Genomic DNA, 24,041 nt, shown 5'->3' on the forward strand with positions numbered 1-24,041 from the left:
TTTGAGAGCTACAATAAGAAATGAAACTTGGTTGTAAGTCTCTAGACTCATTAACAGTGCAAAAATAATTAGCAATGACTTAATTTTTTTATATTAGGGAAAACATCTGTGCTAGTTATTTTCCTCATTCAGTAAAGCAAAGCAAAATTCAGAGTATTTGTATGGCAGAATACATAATTTTGTCTTTGTATTGCATTATAGAAGCTATATAAATCAACTGAACAACACAGATTACATATATGGTTCTGCCTTATTGTGGTGTAAATATAATGCAAATTCTATTTACTTTTTCTATTTTATTAGAGCAATGTTAATAATGTATTGATGAACATTATATTCAGATGTACTTCATATTTTCCTCACACCTGTCTTTCAGGATAAATATGCACAGAAAAATGCAAATTAGAATAACAGAGGAACTAAAGCAAAAAATCTACACCACTGAAGACATGCATTTTGCTTGGATTTACACAGAAAATTAAAAACGAGCTAGCTATTTATTTTTGTTACATATTAGTATCCCTTTCCTAGTAGTGATGAAGTAGTAGCTGGAGAATTAGTCCTGAAATTAAATTATTTTCAAAGCTACAGACTCCCTACAGTAGCTGGAAACGCCTTCAGACCCCATGTATTGTAACTACAAATAATCAGTAATAATCTTCCTTTAAATACCTTTTAGGTGTGACCTGGCCAGAACTGCTCTTCATGCAGACTACTTTCCTTGCCTGGATGCCCACTCCACAAGGGGCTTCTCCGCTCCAATTAATGGTTGCATTGAACGCAGTCACCAGCGCATCTTCGGAGCAAGAGCTCCAGGGAGAAGTTTCCCAGAAGAAATGCACACACGGGTGATCGTTACAGGCACGGTGCTCCTGCAGGGCTCGCTCAGGAGGACAGGCTTTCCCCCCTGAAAAAGTGTCAAGAGAAACACCATATTTTATCTTATTGCATGTGGAAAAAGAAATAAAACTGCTAAGCTTGCTTACTCTCTTCCCCCCCCCCCCCCCCCCATTTAAAATAAATAAATAAACAAAGCTTGAATAAAGCTGTTGACCTTTATGGCTGCAACAACAACCTTCTAAAATATTGTTTTCCCATTAACCTAGCCTTGCATAAAATTGTATTCCAACGCATAATGGAAACAGAAATAGGCAAAGTATATTTTTGAGTTACTTTATTGATACTCCTACACACAGCCAAGTTGATTCCATTTAAATGTCAGTATCACTCAGCAAACATACAATTAGGTTTAAAGACAAATTAAGCATTATTTTTGCATGTTCATTCTCCTTGCTCATTTCCCAAGGAGGAATATATCTTCCTAATATTTGGACTCCATTCATATGTTGCCTTAAAGAGCTGAGCTGTAGAGGATGCTGAACACTGATGGAAAAATGTATCAAATAATACCCACATCTGGAAATCAAGGGGGGAAAACTTGAAAGACAGGGTTTGAGTGTGAAGCCTTTGCTTTTCTGAAGCAGCATCCTTCGAATTGGCTTCCAAAGATTTTGCTAAGCTACTGCACTTTGTCAACAACGTGTAATAAATCCACAGAGTAGAAGAGTTTGAACAACCTTCCCAGAAGGTTTAACACTCTAGCCAGCAGCCTGAATTTATCCCATAAAAGCAGCAGATGTTTGTAGCTCAAAAGCTAAGGAGTAACGCAGTGAAATTGTAACAGTAAGCACTGCCATTTTAGGAAGAAAGAAGTAAAAATGCTTAAAATCAAAACCATTCTCTTCCAGGAAGGAGAATCTGGCAACGTGTGACAAGGCAAAAGTGCTAGAGGTTTTGAAAGAGCTGAAGTGTTGGGGCCAGATACCACAAGGTTCAGAGCATCTTTACGCCCTACTAAAATCAACAGGAGACGAAGGCATATTGCTCCTCGAAGGGATGCCTATCGTCTTGCCGGGCTGAGCCTTCTCCGATAAGGTATGACCCCGAACGGCCACAATGAACAGTACTGAGAAAAGAAAAAGAGGGATTGAAATTGCTTGGACAATCACGTCACATTATCATTTGCCTTTTCATGAAAATGGATTGTTCCACATAGTATTCAGTCTCAGAAACGTTTAGTATGATAACAGAGTAGAAAATGCCCCAAGTAACTTACTTTCCTGAAAGTTTTGACTTGGCAGGAAAAATGCAGACCAGTTATTGATCTTGTGTGTTTGATGCACATGCAGAAAAAAAAAAAAACCTGTGACAAGCAAATGGTAAAATGCCCGGTCCTTGGTGGGGGTGGAGTGGGGCAAGGGGGGCGTGTTAAAGAAAGAAAAAAAGAAAAGATCTAACTTAAGTTTTGAGCTTCCCAGGGAAAAATTAAGTGATGGTTTGGTTTTTTTTTCCCCAAGAATATCCATAGTAAGGAAATTCTCCTAAACAAGGGAGAGTAATAACGAGGCTGTTTTAACTTAAGAACATAAGAAATGCCACATGGTCCATCCAGCCTAGCAGTCTGTCTGCAAAACAAAAGCACAAGAGCCTGGTCGCTTTCTGCAGTTCATTGACAACTTCTGTACAAGGAAAGCATGACAGCGCGCCACTGCCTAGCTGTTCTATTTTAATCCATTTTAAACATGCTGAGACTGTCTGCCTCCACAATGTCCTCCTGTGCCAAGTTTCACAAGTTTGCTGTGTAAAGAAATATCTTTTAAAGTCCCTCTAGTTTCATCAACAGCCTCCTGGTTATCATATTCCAGGAGCTGGTGAACAGCTTGGAGAAAATGACCCAAGGGTTTAAACTGGCCATCAGCCTGTGGCATCCACAAGTTTTCAGGCAGCAGAGCCACAGCTAATGTTGCCTCAGTTATAGAGGACAAACAGAATGTCACTTGCGAAGGTACCAGAGCTCTGTACAAGTTGGTGGCTCAGCTGTTAGCAGAGTACAAAAGCACCAGAGAAAGCAGGTAACAAAACACCACCTTAACACTGCTGTGATAATGGTATTAAATCCACTTCCACTCTCCACAAACTTAAATCACTCACTATTTATCTGTATGCAGATGTGCAACTCTGCACAGCAAAACATTATACTCATTGCTAAAGACATACAGGAAAAGTTGGGGCATTTGATTTTAATAGTTAATTATTCCTTCCTGAGAAACTTAGTGTATTCAGTTCGAAGCACATAATTTGTTGTTTAGTGTGTTTCAGGTTGAGGTGACTGAGCTTATGTACTTCCAGAATTCACTTCTTCAACACTTCACTTTCATAATTCCATGTTATCTTTTATTTGCATTCCACTACTTCCATGGAAAATATGAAGCCAACTGTATTTTTCATTTTAATTATTCTCTAGCTCATAGACTTTTTTAGTAGTAGTTATTATCATTCTGTTGACAATTATATAGCAGTTTTCATCCTGAAGTGTCTCAATTTTCTCTGCAAGTGCTTATAAGGATGTTTATGTGAATACAGACCATTCACACGAGTATGGGTTTGCAAGATCAAGTCCTTACATTGCCCCAGAAACAGTGGGTGGCTTTAATGATAATTTACAAAACAGCACTTAACAGAGCTTGTCCTCGACTAGATTTGCATCTAAAAGCGTTTTGCTGCTGCATTAGCTGCACATAGTGCTGACAGGAGTAGAAATTTTTGTTGTGTCAACAAGGCTTTAGTCTGTTCCACCTGTTCAGGAATTTTTATGCACTTGATGTGATACCTTTCAAATTCTGTGTGATAAACCAACATGTAAATAAATTACTATTATTCTAATGGTAGTTAGAAGATACACATCTAATACAAAATAGTTCATGTAAATAATTGTATCACTAATGTTGATACGTCAAAATCCAGATACATGATGTGTCCATGAAGATCCAGAGAAAGTTTTTAATATATATATCCATCAAGAGCTATTTACTTATTACAACAGAAAAGCAAGAAGGTCAATACATTCTAGCTCTGTATTAATAAAATAAACAGATACTTCTTTATTTCCTCATTTTTCACAGCTCACTGTTCTTTTCCAGATTGGTACTAATATGTTCCTATATAAAGATACTCGCATGATGAGTTTGTGTCAAGCAGTAATTTCATTAGTATAGGATGCAGCTCTCCTGAAGTAAATTCACATCCAGACTGGCCCTCAATAGACAATAATTCATAGGCTGAAGTAAGTAATTCTGAACTGTGACAGAATTTCTCTAAGTGACACATGCATTAACTTAAGCCCATCAAGATCTTTTAGTCGCTAGACATGAAGGACAGACAAATATTAAGTATTATTCTCCATTGCTACAGTACTAGGATTAGCTCTGATCTAAACACAGATTGGCTGACGAATGCCAGTCAACTCATTAAAGAAAAAAACAGCAATTAATCCAAAAATGTTTACCACTTACCCTCTCCTGGAAGGGCCAAGATGGACCTACTCCTGCTTTTAATGCCCTCAGCACTTTTACTGGAGCATGAGTGGGAACACGGGGACCACGGGGACCACTCGCTGATGACACAGTCTTTTGCACAAGGGATTTCACAAGCCACAACTTCAGGACGGGGAAGCCCTGAGCAGAGGTGATGTGGTACTACTTCACCTGGAGTAAACAAAAGACAGAAATGGAGGACATGTTAAGTATCCATCAAAAAGCCTAATTTTATGTCAAACATCTGCCTGCCCACAGAGGAATATACTACTGAAGAGCACGTGGTTACGCTTCAGGCTTGAAAGTGTAATACTTGAACAGCTATTTTAAGTATTTCTTCAGAAAAGTAAAAAAAAAAAAGAAAAAATGTGTTTCAAGTTTTGTGTGTAACACTTTGGCTGCAGTCCACTTTATAAAGCAGGCAAGCATGAGGAATGAGATAATTAAATCAATAAAAAGCTGTAATATCAATTATCTAGAGAACTGATGATAATTGCCCCATATTTTCCAGCAATCTCCACCTACAGAATGTTTTTTCCACAATACAAATTATGCAGGTCCCCAAAGAAGACAATATTCTTCTGCCTGTAGGCCAGAGAACTGTCCAGTAGGTGTTTTCATCATTCTGCAACCTCACCAGAACTAACCACGCACCTTTTCTGACTCACAGTTTCTGTCATAGTTCAGCCCCGATCGGACCAGACTACGCAGTCTCTCTCTCACTCCCCCCACCCTCCAAGAGAACAGGGAGAGATAATATAAGGAAAAACAGCTCGAGGTTTGAGATAAGGACAGGGAGAAAATCCCTAATGTTACCGTTACAGGCAAAACAGACTTGACTTGGGGAAAACTTCATTTATTACTACGAACAGCAGGATAATGAGACAGACAACAAGACAACCTCTCCCCACTCCTCCCTCTTCCCAAGCTTAACATTATCTCTACTATCTTCCCCCCACAAGCAGCACACGGGGGAGAGGGAATGGGGGTTGCAATCAGTTCATCACGCGTTGTTTTACGCCGCTGCTTCATTGTCGGGGGAATAACTCCTCACATTCCTCCCCTGCTCCATTGTGGGGTCCTACCCACACACCACAGTCCTTCATGGAACTGCTCCGGCGTGGGTCATCTTTTCCACGGGGTGCAGTCCCTCCAGAACGGCTGCCTCAGCGGGCCCTCCACAGGCCACAGCCTCCTTCAGGCCTCTACTTGCCCTGGCGTGGGGTCTTCCACGGGCTGCAGGGGGATCTCTGCCCCTCCGTGGGCCTCCATGGGCTGCAGGGGGACAACCTGCTCCACCATGGTCATCACCACAGGCTGCAGGGGAATCTTGGCCAGGAGCCACATTACTGCTCCCCCTCCTTCTTCCCTGACCTTGGCGTCTGCAGCTGTTCCTCTCACCAAGAAAAGTTCTTCACAACAGGCTGGCAGACGCCTCTCAGAATCTCTTCACATCATCCATCTCATCTCTCCGCTTCTTGCAGCCAGGCCGGGCTGAATTGGGCCCAGTCGGCTGCCTGGTGAGAGGCCAGAGGGTGAGGCCTGCAAGGCCCACGAGGCCTGTGCCTCCTCCTCTCCACCTCTGCCCCCATTCCTCACCTTCTTCACATATTCTCTTCCTTTTTTTTTTTCTGTTTTCCCCTTCTTAAATACGTTATCGCAGAGGCGTTATCACAGAACATTCTGCTACCAATCGGCTCGGCCTTGGCCAGCAGCAGGTCCGCCCTAGGCCCGGCCGAGTCCACTGAACAAAGGGGAGCGACTTCCAGCAGTTTCCTACAGAAGCTGCCACCTTAGGCCCCCTCTCACCAAACAAAACCTGAACAGTTTCTCACCCAAAAACTATGAGATCCAAACTAATGGATCTGCTGGACCACCCCCATCCAAGGAAGACATACTTCCTTTTGAGGACAAACCAAGGGACCTGTACCTCCTGATGAGCAGCATCTTTCCAAAAGGTAGGACTGTGGGGGTGGTGGGGAAAAACCTACCAACCAAAAGAGCAGTTGGCAGAATGAGTGGCAAAACAAAGCACGAGGGATGTCACATGGAGTACAACACATGGAACTATTGTTTTTAGAAAGCAAAATAACATATACATTTATTTCTAAAATAACAAGGGAAATGTCCAGTAATTTTATTAACTGCATAGAATTTACAAGGGCATAATTCTTAAAAATTCACAAAATGTAATTCTTTTGGGTACTAAATTACACCTAATGTCTTATAAATAGAATTCAAGCGATGAACAGACATGACTGACCTTGTTATACCGTTCTCTTGCTTAGCATTTCTAGACTCTCAGGAATTATCAGCTAGAAATCCAAATTTTCTGGAAGCTCAAATCTATCCGTTTATAACCAACAAGCTCACACTGAACATTACCTCCTCTTTTGCCCTTATAATAGTTACAAAGCTCTCCTTCAAGGTTTCTTTAATTATCAACCTAGGAAAAAAATATAATGACTATCCAGGCTCAATTATAGGTACTGAAAAGAAAATTAAAATTTCTAATGGCAACAAGTGGCTCTTTCACCTCACGCTAAAGGAACAGGCTCCGTAACAAGGCGGCCCGGGATGCAATTATAACTGGGAGGGCAGAAAACTGTGCTGCTTTTGCAAGGCAACACATGTACGAGTGAGTAAATAAGAGAGGCAGGCTGCTAGCGCAAGTGCATAAAGCCGTCAGCAGTGCCGGGGTATTATCTGCAGTTGCATCCCTAAATGAAGACAGGCTCATCGCCCTCGAGGCACAAATAAAACTTTTCAAGCATATTATGAGGAGTAACGGAGAATCTAGCAGGCAATCAGACTGCAAGATATGTTTAAAATTACTTCATTTTTATACTCCCTTTCCCTTACGCTCCTCTATGCTCATCAGGAAAGGCTCGGTATGCCCAGTCTTTGCACTACTATTTTAAGTCTGCTCGGTAAGAAAAAGCAGACCAACACCCGCCCTACAGACAGCCCCCATGCTTTGGCACTGCGTTAGGCACCCCTGCAAACCAAGCTTAATCCATCACCCGCTTCGACTAGCCCATTATCACCACTGCTGCTTGGGATGCTCGCATAATGCTGAAGACTATCTTTAGAGAAAAACAATGTAAAAAAAAAAAAAGCACATAAACCTGTAAGCCGTATTCCAGCTGTCTTCCTGAGTCATTTTAGCAACAAAATCCCTTTCAACATTTTTGACAGCTTGTCTGTTTGGCAGCAGAGTCAATGGTACAGTAGCATCAAGAGATTATATGCTTTGGTGAAGTAGGGTAAAACATCCGTCCTCCTCTCCCATCGCCGACACTTACAGGGAAGCAGGTGAACAGTCAGCAGCCAGCTTCTGAACGAGAAGGGATGAGACGGGACACCGACCCTGCAAGAGTGCCCTGCTCCCCTCCATCTGTGCAAGAGGTTATCTTCGTTATATACAGACTTTATGGCAAGGGAGCACCATGAAGTTCACTGAATTCTGGATTTAGCCCAATTTTTTCACCAACCAGACTGTGCCAGGATTTTCTCTAATGCTTACAATGTCTATTTGCTGAAAGCCACGGGAGCCTTTCCACTGATTTCATCTGACTTGACAAAGTCCAAGCCACTCTATTCAGAAGACCTTGGGTCTTCTTTTGGGTGGTTTCCTCAACCTGTGAGGTCCAGGCACCACAGATTTTCAAGCTACCGCTCTGTGTGGAAGGGAGGCAAAGGAGCAAAATGCACTTTCCACTTCTTCCTTCCATGATTTCTTTTCTCACTGGATTTACAGCAGGTGACAGCAACAGTAATGCTGCAAACAGAGGCTGCAATTCATGGTTCCTCAGCAAAGAAAGGAAGCTTTGAGTTTTGTTATAAAGTGTTTACCACCTGGTGTATGAAGGCACAATTCAACACTCACTTTGATTTACTTTATAGCTCTATTTGCTGTGTTCACGTTTAATTACTGGCTTGTATTACTGCAGAAGGGGAGTGTTCTGTACTAGCTGCCTGCCAGAGAATTCTCAGAAAACTACTGTACACTACAAAGAGAGGTAATAATCTTTCATTTTCCATGAAAAATACTAGTGTAGGATACACCTGAAGTGTGATTTATGCATTGTCACAGATTTACAGGGAATATTAGATTCTCCAGAGCTTCCAAATTGTCCACTCAGTACCTTACCTTGAAGGTGTAATTCCCATCTTAGATATTCTGAATAATCTTTCTAGAGGAGAACATGAATTCTCCTCCAAGTGTGTGTTTAGATCTCAAGATGCAGCATCTGAAATCAGCCCTGGAGAGCGGCAGGGTGGGGGATTACAGCAGAAGGATGCCAAGACTTGGCAAAAGCCAACTTTCCTTCAGGGAAAACAGGGAAAGGGACAGCACTGACCATAACAGCTACAACGTTGGTCCCTGTTATAGAGTTTTTGAAATGAGAACCCATGACACTGCTCTAGAATTCATCTTGTAACGACTAGGAATTAAACCCAGACGGTAATTCAAGGACCCAGTCTCTCCTGGTCAGGATACAACTAAAGCAGCAAAAATACAAAGCCCATCAGGCAACAGGAATGGAAAGATCAACTCAAAAACAAGCAAGCACCCTCCTTTTGACACTCACCACTATACCATCTTCATTTTTTTTAAAGGAATATTTGAAAAATTCCTTTTAAGATTTCAGGTTTGTACATGCACGTAGAACCTTGACTGACCTCCATGGTGGGGAAAGGCTCAGGACGAAGGAATTGCATTTCAGACAGTTCCGCATTGCTACATACAAGTTCAGAAAATTTATTTTTTGCACAAATGACTGCTGCAAAAATGCTGCATATTTAATGACAATTACTGGTTTGACATCAATATTTCTCCTTGTAGCATTTCAAATTATTCAGTGGAAATAATGAAGCTGTCATCTAAAATACTATACGTATCGTAAAATTTTATGTCCCACTTAAATCTCGGAAAAGAATGACAATAAACTTTGATTAAATACTTGCCTGTAACAGAATAAGATGTCAACAGACAGTAGTAAATTCAAAAGCGTTCCTATTGACTGTATGCCAGTTTGCTAATGGCAATTGCATTCAGAGAAAGCTGTCTGCTGACAATATCTTGGCCTAGGCATCTCATCAGCTAACGACAATGTTACATTTAAAAGCAATAACAATCAAACTACAACAATAGGAGAAATTTCTTATATCCATTTTGAATGTGTTCATCTCATCACAACATCATGGATTTTTTTGTTCCACATTGCACAACTAGCTTTAGAGATACCTTAAAGCATCCACAGCTTGCCGTGTTCAGTCATCACCGGGAGTTCAGTGTCACACTTCACTGAAATCCCTGGCTCCTGGTTGACTTTTCTTAATGCCAGTCAACAGGTAAGAATATCGGAGAAGAGCGGTGTCAGTTTGTCAGGGAAAGCAGTGGTGTATGGAATAAATTTAATTGCAGTGGTCCATCACTATTATCAGAGTCTCGTAGCAGAAAAGAGGAATGCAATAGCAACGAAGACAAAGGGACACGAAGATGTATCATGAAAAAAGATGAAGGAGCAATGAAGAACTTACAGTGGAAAAGAGGAAATAAACACAAATATATGTTACAAAATCACCATAAAATCAGAAGTCTTGCCCAAATCACTGCACCTCTGGCCATAATGCTGTTTCTCACCTATGTCCAAGTGACCATTACAGAGGTTATGAGAAAAAGATGATGAAGAGTATGGGAAAAAAAAAGTGGTATTAGTTTTTCTTTCCTCTACATCTTCTACTGCAGTTTGGACTGTTTACCCACAACTGTTTTCCCTCTTTACATAAATGCACATTAAAAAAATTGATTTGTGACTCTAAGGAAGCTCCAAGAAAGCGAGCACAGGGGGAGGCACACCAGCCAGCAGCTGCAGAGAACATTCCAGTATATCTCTATGGAGTACTGTACAGCAGCTACCACTCTCAAAGTTAAAAAAAATAACACAGCTGCATGAGGTGACCTACACAAGAGGTTGGCTCCGATGTATTTCCTATCCCACACAGAAAGACAAGTAGTCATTTAAAGGAATTTGCTGCACATTCACCTGCTGGGCTCGGGCATAAAAGCAGAATTAATTCTACCTTGTGGCTGTTTGCACAACCTCTCCTGAATTAAGAGAAATCGTTCACGTGGCACATGAAAGTAAACACGAGTTCACTGTATTCCCGGAGAAGAGCATAGAAATTCAGACTGCTGTTCATAATAATTAACACAGCACAGCCATCTGAAAACATAAAGTATAAGAACTAAACATAATCCATACTAGCGTTCTGAGGTTTTTTTTTCCCCTCTCTCTTTGCACTTTTTTCTTTTTTCTCCATTATCCCACCTCACTGTAAATGAGGGAATCGACACAGGTGGCTTGATCAAGACTGATTGCAATTAAGATTTATTATTGAAATTGGTGCTGTGGTATAATTGAAACAGGTGCCCCTCTATTTTCTTCTCTGTATTGCTTTGTTCCAAATGCTCATCAACACAAAATATTGTAGAAACCAATTACACAAAGTTAAATGTATTAAAATACTGTAAAGCATATGTATCTTTCCAAAACTTTAAGAAAAAAAAAAAAATCAGTTATGCGTAGATTTGTTTATTCTAACAGTGTATAGAGTCCAGTTCAACTTATACATCTGTGCAGTGGGGCAGAATAATTTCAGTGGAGAAATTCAGAGATTTTAATTCAGAATTAAGAAGGCGGCATTATATTCCCGCTGCATCACAGCCATAAATTTCTAAGCATTCCATTTCTGAATGCTGAAGGTGTCATCTTCACTCTCAAAACTCCCAAAAAATTATAAGGGACATATTACGAAGGATAAACTCCCGTAATTGTGCTCTCACACAGTTAGTGACTCCGAAAAGAAAAGTTGTGTGTGCATGCATGGAAAGGCGCAATGCTTTTACACCTACTGGCTTGATTATTATTAATTTTGTTCTGATTACGCTACTCTTAAGATGACATACCTTGCTGGCTTGCTCATAGCCATCAAGGCTATGAAGGACTGTTATCCAAGCAATATTCCCAAAATAAGTGAGCGATTTGCCATACATTGGGAATAACAGACTCTTTTTCTCTTCTAGCTCCAGAAATCGCCCCAAGAGTGAGTTTGTATTAACATAAGATACCGAAAAATTGTAAACAATAGTGCAGTAGATGAGGTTTATCTAAGTTGGCAAAAGTCTTGTTTTCAGATACAGTGAATGCTAATGATAATAAATAATTGCAAAGACCATCTGGAATCTTTGAAAAACATCTTTCTGCAAGCCTGCAATTGAATCTCTACAAAAAGAAGATCGATGCAAAAGAAAATGAAAACAGTAAATTAAAATTAGATTTATGCCAACTACTTAAAAATAAGTGTTCATTTAGAAGCAGTTAACACAAAAATGTGTTCTCATTCCGATGCAGAGTCTGGCCTAATCACATAAAGCAACTCTGAGAGCCTCCACAGTCAGGAAACATTCTGAATTTGCAGGATCAAACACGAGGCTATTTTATTTTTATTATTACTATTAACAGGAGTAGTTTCTTTGCCAATTTTGTGTCTAATTGATCCACAAAACTCAGAACAGAGTGCTATTAAGACATCCTATTCATCTTTTAAAAGATTGCAATAAAGAAATAAATGCACCCAGTAAGACAGACCGTCATCAGCCAGCGGTCTAAACGGATGACTGAAACCTCTTCTTGACAAAAGCAACGCAAACTGCAAACCACGATCTTTGGTTATGGAGTAAAACCTCTCCGTGCACACACCAGTGCTGCCAAGTATCAAGTATGCACCTAAACTGCGTAAGACATTTTTCAGATGGGTGAAGTTACTTCTGGCTAATGTACCCTGACCTGTGCTTGAACCATTTTTACATAATACAGTTGTGAATTTTAGGACGAGTGTTTAATTTCCACTGTATTTTGCATAGATCATTTAGTACTTAAAGCGGGGATAAATCAAATGTAGGAAACACAATATTAATAATATTTTCTGTGTGCTTCCACTTTGCCCATGAGGTGCAACTTTAATTACATCATTAATAACCATGCCTACATTTCCAGTCGGTAGTGCATCATTCCTCTAGTGCCATTTAAAGTGCATTTGGTCTCTAAACCGCTCCACCTTCTGGAACTGCTTCACTGATTATGCTGCAACAACAGCCACATCCTGCTTAAAACTCGGCTACAATGGCATCAACAGAATTTAAAAGTAGGAATCACTTACGATGACCTAAGTGTGGAAGGCTTATTTAGAGAAGTTTTCTGTTATTTCCTGTCTCCAGAAAGTTTACAGTTGTTCTTCATGGGGGGGGGGAGGGAATATCAAATCCTTCTATCACTGTTTCACCCTATCATTCACAATCCAGATTGTCTCAAAATGATTTTTTAAAATATCTAAAAGCTGGCATCTTTGACTATACTTTTCACTGGGGGAAAAAAAAAAAAACCAACAACAAAAAAAACCCAACAACAAAAAAAAAAACATTGTTCCCAATGAGGGTTTTCAAGAGGAAAACTCTCCTCTTAAGCAGCACAGGATCTTGCATTCGGGTATTGTAATTAAAAGGTGACAAATAACAGATCTGCTGGTGCATCAGAAGAAAACTGATGTGTACGACTCCTCAGAAGCCTTGAGACAAAACTTTGCCTGAAGCTTGCTCTCGATGTTACTGGTCCAGATAAGGCAGCACGCGCTGCTTCCTTTTTTCACAGCTGATGAAACCATTTCCCATGAAACATTCACTCTTTCTCTAGGCTTCAGATGGAGATGGATACTGCTACTTGAATGTTTACACAGGAAAATGAAACCCTCACAGCGTTGGCCAGCTTTATCATCCTGGCCTGGGAAACGGGGTGTTGCCAGCAGAGTAGCATCCACCAGAACATGAACACCGCATCCCCAGGAGGTCTCTGCTCGGCGGGGTACGCTGACCCTCCACCACCACGTCCTTTCAGGGTTCAAACACATGGATGGGCTTGGTCATGGCAGCGCGTTCAGGCTCTGGCACAACCTGAGCTGGACCGTTGTTATTAAACAAGACTCTGGCTCCCTCACTTAAAAGCGAAGTAAGGTGCATAGGCACCTACAGCTTCCAACTTTTTCCAAATTGAGTGATGAAGCTAAAACCTGAAGACTGTATTAAAAAAAAATTAAGAAAGACCATTGCCGATGCTTTGGTAGTGTCTTCAGGGTACACCCTCTGCTTGCAGAAAGACAAGAGAGGAAAATGACAAAGGACAACGTAAAGGGATGGTAAGTGGAGAAAACACAGGAGAAGGAATTATCTTTGATATCAAAACTTCATCAAGCTGGGGCCTTCTCAGAGATGCTGAAGCCAGGACAACATGCTGAGCTGGCAGTTCAGACAAATGTTCTTTGCTGAGTTCAGAAGCACCCATGCCAGCAGCTGCCCTCCCACGCTGACCTACTCCTTATTTGCTCCAAAGCAGAAAAAAAAAAAAAAAAAAGATGTATGAATCATAAAGGGCCCAGACAGATACCAACCAGTCATTCCCTAACAGGTTTTTCAGCTCTTGTTGGAGAACTACTATTTTAACTTTGCTACTAGACTAAAGGAAAACACAGAATCAGTAAATTAAATCAAATGAACACCCCCTCCATCCCCTTTTTAAACACCCTGACGTGTCAAGGCTGTCAGGAGGCATTTGGACATGCTTTTCAAATATAAAACTGAAACAGAAAAACTAGAGAATATCTGGATAAAATTCGGTTTTCTACCACTAAATTTCTTTGTGTGAAAAAAGCAATAATCTCTCCGCAACTTAGAAAATATTTTTGTTCTGATTATTCAGCTATTAAAATGGGAAAGTGTCATTTTATGACAATTGCTTTCGGCAGGAGATATTTTACACTTATATTCTCAAGGAATATGCACATAAGAAAGAACAATATTAAAACTTCAGCGTTAATCTGTATTTTCAAAGCTAAGCACATTTTGACAAACTTTCTAATAGACACTGTTCAAAATTCATAACATATATGAGCATGATTACATTACTCTAATTTATTTTTTCTCCTCATGCGCAGCAATAAAATTTTACCTTTGAACTTATATTTATTACAACTTTTACTCTACAGAGGGCATGCAGGCACAGAAATATAATAAAGCTCTGCTAATTCCATACATTATTGAAATCCTAACACTGCAAATGGTATCTTATGTCTTCATGCATACTTAAAATTTCAATTCAAAACTCATTTCATTAAAAGGGCTGGTTAAGCAACAGCATACGCTTTTTTTAAGTTTCTGGATTGATGCCATAGAATTATATTTTATATATTTGGAGAAAAGTAGGTAATACTAGTGTTTGTTTAGGTGCTGTAAGCAAAAGCTTGATGGATGCTAAATAATTGAGTGCTCTATCCATCAGACTTCTAAGCACTACAAAATTGTAGAGAAGTGCTAGAGAATAACCTTTGCTTACCCACAGGCTACTGTAAACTGGATCTCATTTCAGTGGTAAAAAATCCCATTGACTTCACTAAACTGGGAAGTGTACAGCTATGCAGGAATAGCTTCAAACTAAACGAAGCACAAACAGGTGAGAGCACAGAAGGAAGTTAGATCATGAAGATCAAGGGTCATCACGTAACACTCATGATACCTGGTCAATGAAAACATCACGACTGACATACAAGACAAATTTCGGGCATCTCTTAACTTGGCTGATACGGTACTAGGTGATACAGCAATCCAAGTCACTAAGGGAGTAGCTCATGCAATCAAATTCATGACAAAGTGCAAAAGTAGATTCAAACTGCAAATATAATACTGGCACAACCTCCCTTCTCTTCACAAAGGTCACTCTGCACATTAGCTCCAGCTTCATCGATTAGTAGCAGAGATAACAGTCACTCACATACACCTCAGAGTCATTGGGAAAAAAGGCAAGAGGATGACTTTTTGCGTACGATGTCCTCATCACAGTTCTGGTAATTGTTCAATCGTAGATAAGGCAGAAACAGGGAAAAATCAGCAGAACAGACTACTCTGAAAATGCAACAGAAACAACTTAACAACCTCTACAGGTGGCACTGAGGCATTAGAAATGATAGCTATTATTTCTGCTGTAATTACATGGCTGGGACTCAGAATAATTGCATTTTGCTTCCCTGGAAACATGGCCACATGATGTTTGATAGCTCCTAAACCCGCAGGAACAGATCCACGGTCAGTTTGCAGAACACCTGCAGGACCAAACACCTGAACACTTGAAGACACACTGCGAGAAATGGTCCAAACGGGGTTCCCAAAACCACGGGGTCCATCACTCCCATCCTCCTGGAAGCAGACTATGCCTGCTTGATTTCCACAAGCATCGAAACGATCGCACCAGGGGAGTTTTGAAAACTCAACAGCCAGGGCTGCTGTCAGCCCCTGACTTGGGCTTCTCTAATCACAAGCCTCCGAGGTGCACCAACGTCGTGATCTTTCCAGAGCGTTACTCTGTTCCCACCACATCTATGTCCCTACACAGGCTTACGGGCCACCACTGAGGACTAAGCCTGACACTTTCATATCTAAACTCTTGTCAAGTGAATTACAGTAAAAATCCTCTGCCTGTGAGTCAGCAGTGATCAGATGCATTTCCCTGAGCCAGCTGCAAGAGAGAAATGCAAAGGAATAAATACATTGAGTCAATTCAGCTTTTTGACCACAAAATACCAGAGCAGGCTGGGGAAATGTGTACGGGTTATATTTTAACTCCAGCACGCAGATGAAATGAAGTTGCCACACTGGAGCATTTCCTAGAATTTAGTAGAACTCAGTGCATGATACCAAGCTCTGACAAGCTCAACTGATCAAATTTAGGCTGGCAAGCTATTCTGTGCCATGGCAAGCTCAGATGGGACAAGGCAAACCTCACCTTCGCCTTACTTCCCAGCAACAAGCAGCAAAGCAGGGAGTAGTTTACCATAGCAAACTATGATGTTGTCTCCAACATTAAGGTGAACTTTCAAGATCATCTATCCCAGCTGCAGAGCCAGAATTTAACAAAATCCTTCAGAAATCTGGTCTTCACCACATTTGGTTTAGAGAGGAACACTCACTTCTTAAAAAGTAAGAGGAAAGGTTTTTCTTTCAAACTAGGTAATCAGAGCAAGATTTTCGCCTGCTCTCAAGCAGTTAGTTGAAATACATTCCACTACAGACTTTAAAGTCACCTCACTGGCAACATAACCTCCCAACATATTGAAAACCAGCAGGAAATGTTGAATTAATACATATATGCTAACAAGCACTCCTACAACCAAGTATGTTTAATCTGGCTTTTCACTAGTTGACACTGTACCCCATGGCAGCTACATGGTTTTGAAGCCTTGAGACGGGAAGAACTAGAGGGAAACTGCTGTAAAGCAGGGAACCACAGAAAAGCAGAGGGAAAAGTCTCCAGGGAAAGCCCGGAGCAGAACACTATCACAGCAAAAGAGGCAAGGCAGAAAATGTTAACATCTGGAGCGGGATGGAGGAGGGAGAGAAGGGAGTTAATGGGAGCACCGAGGAAGTCAGCCGTCATATTCAGTAATGGTAAGATTACATTTCGATGATGTGTAGAATACGTTCCAGAAATATGTAAGATGTTACCGCTTATGTGTATACAAAGAGATGCAAACAAAATGAGTTTTCAGAGAGCGTGTAATAGCGGCTGACTGTGCAGGATAAGTTATTACACACCAACCAACTGCTGGAAAGAGGAACTTTTACACACCTTTGGGGACTTAGCCATATATCTTAATGTTCTGGACCATGACAAATGATTGGATAACAACTCTTACTCCCCTTGTCATCGTTCATCTTCTTAGGAGGCTTATTTCTTCAAATCCTGATGATGAACCTCTGTAGTCACTTATCTGAACAGCGAAAATTTATTGCCTTTACGAGAAAATGAAATTCTCCTCCAAGAGAACTGCAATGGACACAAAAGGGCAAATTTCCACCCTGGAGCATGTGGATGCATTTTCTTTCTCTTTAGTGGAAACTATATAAATTTATCCCATGTCAGAATTTGGACCAAAGGGTATCTCCTCTGTTAATAAGAATGGCTAATTTCCAATTAAATAAGCTTACAGATCGTAGAGATGCCCTAATGAGAAAAAAAAAGATGAGGCCCCATACTAATCCTGCTTTCACTGCACATATTTAACAGGGCTGCCAAAGCAGACTCTCCAAAATACTTACTAATTACATTGGATTGCCTCCAGCCGCTGTCACTGGCAGGAAATGGGCAAAGTTTGCAACAAACCAACCCACTAAGAGTTCAAAGATTATATTATTACTTTGGGAAAGCCCTGAGGAGTTAAGAGAACTGTGGAACAAAGTACTGCAGGGCTGATTTGGACAGAAAATAGTGCCATAGTCTGTGGACTTCAGCAGCAGCTGTATGAAAATACCCTGGCACAGCTGAGAGCGATCCTCAAACTGGTAAGATGCAGAAGAGCAGATTAGCACCAACTCCATGGCATTCATGTTGGACTTAAACACATGCTATCTCTAACAGTTACTGCAACCTGCAGTAGACACTGGAGTACAAAAAGAAGAAAAGCTGTAGGGCAGAAGTCTATAAACTCAGCTGAAAGAATTCAAAAGCGCCTTTTTTTTTTTGTGTGTGTGTGCGTGTGTTTTCAACGACAAGAGTTGGTACCCCAACGGTGGTTATTCCCAGTACAGGGAGAGCTTGAATTAACACCAAAGGATGACTGAGGGATCCAAAAGTACATCCCTGAAGAAAACGGAGTTCCTACTTTTTGTCCCAGAACTAGCAAATCTGTGCAAGTCGCATGTGACCCTCAGAAGCAGCAGTACTAAGAAGAGTCTTTTCAGACTTTGTATCAAGTTGCACAGTTCACCATTAATTAGCTGGAGTTAAAAACCTCCATTCCAGCTCCCCAGCAGAAGAAGGGCTGAAAGAAGTGCAGGTGCCCAGAGTGACACCATAAATATTGATCACAGTGCTCGTTCCACTTCATTAGCCACGAAGTGAGCGATGGTCCTCATGGGAGAGGAAAAGGCAGATCCAATTTTAATCAAACGGCCGTACTAAAACGCAAACCTTGCGGGATATTATTTTAATTATTGCTCTTTACTCATGCCAATTGCAGCCTGTAAAAAAGAGATGTTTCTGGACAGAGACCCAAAACCTTCAGCTGCCAGGAAGGTGCATCTACACTACGTGAAGCAGCCCTACGTAACGACATCCAAGTGAGCTCTGCAACCAGTCTTTTTCCAGCCCAGCACCTCACCCTGGGCTCGTCAGAACCACAGTCCATTAACCAGGCAAAACTTTCTGCTACTGCAGCTATGGTGTTTCTGAGAGACAACCTGGTCTCTGGCAATGAAGGGGCCGTACAGACTTATTAGCTTATTCAGACCGACCTACATAGTATAGTACATAAATCCTAAACCATTTAACCTTCAAAATATATGTCTGGGAACACTGCCAGTGAATATTTGAGAAAGATTACAGGAAACGTATTAGTTGTCACTGCAAATGAAAATATGGATTTCAATTGAAAGTCTATATAAGAGGACGTTCTTCCCCCAAAATCCGTTAGTCGAGCAGCCATGCCGAACGAAGGGAAAATCGTACAGCTAGCTCCGACTACACAGGGCAAGCTGATATACTTTTAAGGCTACATTTTGATCTACTGAAATAAAACATTTCACTTTTTTATTTTTCTACTTTAATCAGAATATAACCTCATTAAATGACAGTATGAGAAAAGAACATATAAACTAGAAAGAAAATATAAAAACTTTCTGAATAAATTAATGTTTATTGCTTTTAGACTTTGATATTCTGGTCTTTACTACTTAAATGCAGTTTAAATGTATTACTTGCCACGGCCTTTACGTTAAACCCAGTAAGTCTGCAATTTGCGATAAAATTCCTTATCTCTTTCTTTCTGAACCTACGCAAAGATCCAAGGTTAATTTGCAGATAATATTACTTCATGAAATAATTATCTCGGTCTATATTACTTAAAATAGCTGAATTCAAGAAAGATATTTTAAAAAAATGAAGCTGGCACAGCTGCAATTTGGAGGCTGCTCCCCCCTGGTGTGTAACCCCACACTGGCAGCATCTTCAGTGGGGTGCAGAGTTTGGGTACCCCATGCCCGGAACAGCCGCCTGCATGTCCTGCTCACCCAGGGAGTCAGGACAGGGATGCTCCGTGCCAATCCACATGCCCAGGGCAGACCTAGCTGTGGTGGGGAGCAAAGGGGACCTGGCCTCATGCAATCTCACCCTCCAAGCCCCCAGACAACATCATCAAGGCAGTCTGTCTTCCTCTTCACAACCCCAGCACTTGCTGAAAAATTACTCTCTTGAGCCATTCTTTCTCATCCTGCTAATTTTTTGAAACATCCTCCTATTAAACTATAAAAATATATTCATTTAGTAAACATCCCATTAACCAGGTCAGCATACAATATTCACAACTTATTACAGAGTGGCACCAAATCAGTCACAGAAGCAACTATGCAATTGTAGAGCAGACAACTCACTTTAATCTTAATATGGGGCTGGGGATGTACATGCCAATGTTCATTCACATGACTCATTCATTTCCAAGCACTGAACACCATGTGTTTCACCCTCACTTACACAGTGCTCTCATGTATTTTGATTTGTAAGCTTTGTGGACTGCCAGAAAATATGAACTCAGTGCTTCATCCTTCACGTAAGGGATTTTGTTATTGAATTTAAGGGTGTTTCTAAGCTTCTGTTACCCAGATGAGGGAAGAAGTTGGGCTAGATATTCAGATTCAGGACCTATATATGTGTTTCTCTCACAGAAAGAAAAAAAAAAAAAACCCGAAAAAAAAAAGAAAAAAAACCCACACCACCACACACAAAAATACGTCCAGAACTATTTAAAACAGGTGGCTGTAGAGAAATCTGAGTTAAGACTATGGGATGCCATAGTAACACCACCAAAAAAAAAAAAAAAGAGTGGCTTTTACAATCACAGTTTTATTTGAAGGCATTCATTTATTTAAGCATCTTGGGAAAACAGGTTGCCATATAAAATTAACAAATAAGAATATGCTCTGTCAACCGCATGCAGTACACAGGCATTTTGAAGACATAAATAAATAATGTATTAGAAACCTAGCCTAGGCTGAATTAATGCAGACTCCTATGATATAAATGAACGGCAGCAGTGGAATTATTTTCCTGGGATTTAAGTGGCATATAGCACTAAAAGTAAAGGCCTTAAGATACTTATTGATAGGCAAGGAACAGCTATCTTTAGATCTATGCATGCTCAGGGAGCACTGTTGAATTTGCAGTCTCAGAGAGTTTTCAAGAGAGTCACCAAATCAGTCAGCTTTATTTGTAAACACCACAAAAAAAAGAACAAAATACCCTCTTGGCTCTAGTCTCTTTTGACACAGCATTAAGCGTACAAAAAACCGGTGCTGACATTGTATGAAACTTGGGAAATCTGGTGAAACTGAGGCAGGGAGAATTCTTGCTACGTTAAATTTCATGGGAATTTTGCACCTGGTAACAAGAAAAAGAATTTGAACTTAGAGGATCATCTTGGTTTCTACAATGTACTATGGGCAGCCAAAACCCATCTCCCACCTGCTTCAAGCACAGATGCAGCCATCTCTACAGAACTGCCCAAAAGTCTATTGTTAAGTTCATGAGGACTTACCAGTCCTGGTGGGTGATCACATTTTTACTACAAAAAAAGACCTGGTATTTTATATCTCATGCACATCGGCCAGTCATTGATGGAAATAGCCCCCAAATCACAGACAGACTTGGGTGCAGTGGCACAGCAGCTGCATCGAGGGAGCACAGGTGGAGCTCACGCCATCTGGAAGTGACTTTGTCCCTCCAGCAAAGCTCCCTGGGTTCATCCAGTCCCACAAACTCCTTGCTCACCTGCTAGGGGCAGATAATATTCTCACTTCTTCCAGAAAAGTCACTTTTTGAACTACATCCTCTTCCCACTGGACGTAGTGCCTACGGACACCGCCAACCACAGGACCAAGCCAGGTCCTGTGGTTGTTTTTCCCTCCTCAGTGGTACGAAAGGAAAAGGCACTGCCTTCTACTTGGATAGCCGCAGACCCAGTCCACATGGACACGTTAACTCATTCATCTTGCTTCTCCTTTTAGCTGTTTCTGGGCTTGGTAATCAGTGGGTCAATGTGAGGGTTCATTGGTAGCACCATCAGGCAACTGATGGTAAAACACAGACCACAGCTGCCAGAAAGGCAACTGTGGCAACTCCCACATCTCCACCAGAATTTTTAAATAACGCATCTGTTTTAAGAACCATGGTAAAAGGATACACTAAAATCATCCAGTATGGGAAGATCAGGCTTCAAAATTGGAAAATGCATCCCAACAATACAGGATGATTCAATTTCTAAAGAAACTTCATCTCATATATACACACCCTTCAAAGCCTTTGCTCTGACATTTGCAAACTGCCTACAGATAAAAACTGAACAGGCTGTTTATTTTAAAAGGAACTATGAAATATCTTATCCTGTTACTTGTTTAACTCTTCTAAACAAAGGCAGTACCCAATTTGAGACACAGATGTGCCTCAGATAGACAGAAAGAAAAACACCGAACAATGGAATTTTAAATTGTTCTCAATCGCCTTGAAGAGATAATCTTTCTCAATTCATTAATCCACATTCGCTCCAGCACTTCACAAAAGCTACCTTTTATTAAATATGAGATTCCATTCACAGATAAACAAACGTGATAGTGGAATCTACACTTAAAATAATAGCTTGGCTTCAAAGTTTTAGAGGAATTAGGAGTTTTCCCTTTTTATGCATGTTTTCAGCATTATTTCTTGTCGCAGCTTCAGAGCTCAAGTCCTGTCACACAGGCCCACTGACCCCATGTTTCCGCAGAAGCCAGGATCTGTGTGAGGATCGAATCCCATCCCACAGACAGCACTGAATTCAGTGGGGAATCTGCCACCATGAGGATGTTAAAGAGCATTTAGGAGCAGCATCCCATGGCTGTTTACCCTGCTCTGCATTTTCTCTACCATTTCATCACATGTTCTTCTCTTTCCCGAGACTAATCACAAATTGCTGCCTAATGAAGAGCACTGGCATTACAATACTTAATTAGAATTAATAAGAAGATTTACTTTAAAAACCTGACAGACCAATATGCACCGGAGCCAATCTCTGTAGTGCAGAACTAGTCCAAAGTTTCCATGTCCTGAATTCTTAATTAAAAGTTTGCCAAAACTTCTTCTTTAAGGGGGGAGCCTTCCCTTCCAGCACCCATTAACCTCAGAAAAGTGACTAAATTTTTTTTTTAATCAGCTCTACTTCATAAACAGTTTGATAAAAAGAAACTCAAAGAAAGTGCAAAGCTTATCTTTAATTTCCACTCAACAGCCTTCAGAACAACTGTATAAAGGTGGCTCTCACAACCATTCCTGTGCAGCATGCAACTTGCAGCACCGAAGGAATTCCAGCTACAGAAAAAGTCTTCTGTAGGGCCACCCAGCAGGAAAGGATTAAATTACATACACACGAAAAAAAAGCCCGTCTTTCTTCCTCCACAAAAAGGGTTATGGTCAGAGATCAATGCAAGAAGCTGTCTATTGAAGTTAGACTCAAATTATTCCGTTGTATAAACCTCGGGAGAAACTCCACTGCTGACCCCAGAGCACAGCACACAGCCAGACTCCGGGTGCAGCTCCTTCCCCTTGTCTGAGGAACAGCGAGCACAGAAGATCTCATGGCTGCAGGCAGCTCCCAGACTTTCTTTCTACCCTGACTTCTCCGCATCTCTCCTCTCCCCACACCCCAAACCCTCCTGCAGACTGGGATGGAGGGAAGCCCCCAGCCCCACACGCCGCTGGCTGTTACAGATATTCACTACCAGGTCTCAGTCTCTTGTCTGCCAAAACAAGTTTTGTTTATTTCTTTTAATATTATCTGATGAAACTGAACTCCTAGAATTTAAACTATACTACCTCATACAGAACTTAATTGGCTTATTTTGAAACATTTTTTTCCTTCATGGTTTAGAATGGTTAGAGTTGGAAGGGACCTTGAAAGGTCATCAAGTCCAAGGTTTATATCGTATGAGTTGGATTCCAGCCCACTAAACCTCATATACAGAATGCAATTAAATACACCAAGTCATTCCTTTACCCTAATGATCTTCTGTTTAATTTAAAGCTTTATACTGTTTTGACTATTTGTCTTGGAAAAAGAGTCTTGGCTAAAATTTTGAACTGAGAATTGGGCAATTTTCTGTCTATTAAGAATTTGAAAAATATCAAATGCATTAAAAACTGGTTTCTGGCTTGTTTTAGCCTGGCTTCCTAAAGAAATCAGGAAATGTCATTGTGCTGCTTATCCATCTGCTGAACACTAGAAAATTCTTAAACTGTTTATTAATGTAAAAGAAATTTGACAGAAAAAACCACCAGCATGCAGAAGGGGACAAAAGCTATATTAGAACACAAAATTTTCCCTATTCACTCTTTTTTTTTAATAACTGTTTTGTGAACATCTCTGCAAACCATCATCTATCTCTTCAATATGAAGTGTTCAGAAGGGCTGCTTAAACGAAAGGCTCACGCCTGCACAACCCGTGCTGGGCTGTCTTGCAATTTAGCTACAGGATCCTTC

The 24,041-nt window shown here is 40.7% G+C and overlaps 1 protein-coding gene across 1 annotated transcript in view; it reads right to left on the reverse strand.

Annotated features, from left to right (window-relative positions):
• THSD7B (thrombospondin type 1 domain containing 7B) overlaps window positions 1–24,041 on the reverse strand; it is a 260,791-nt gene that overhangs the window by 143,257 nt on the left and 93,493 nt on the right. Inside the window, exons 7-8 of the mRNA XM_086750826.1 lie at window positions 4,353–4,544; window positions 673–907 (exon numbers count right to left, since the gene is read on the reverse strand). Of these exons, the coding sequence (XP_086606952.1) occupies window positions 673–907; window positions 4,353–4,544 (427 nt within the window). The remainder of the gene's footprint in view (window positions 1–672; window positions 908–4,352; window positions 4,545–24,041) is intronic.

This window comes from Chlamydotis macqueenii, chromosome 6, assembly GCF_036417535.1.
Source record: "Chlamydotis macqueenii isolate bChlMac1 chromosome 6, bChlMac1.mat, whole genome shotgun sequence".
NCBI classification, from domain to species: domain Eukaryota; kingdom Metazoa; phylum Chordata; class Aves; order Otidiformes; family Otididae; genus Chlamydotis; species Chlamydotis macqueenii.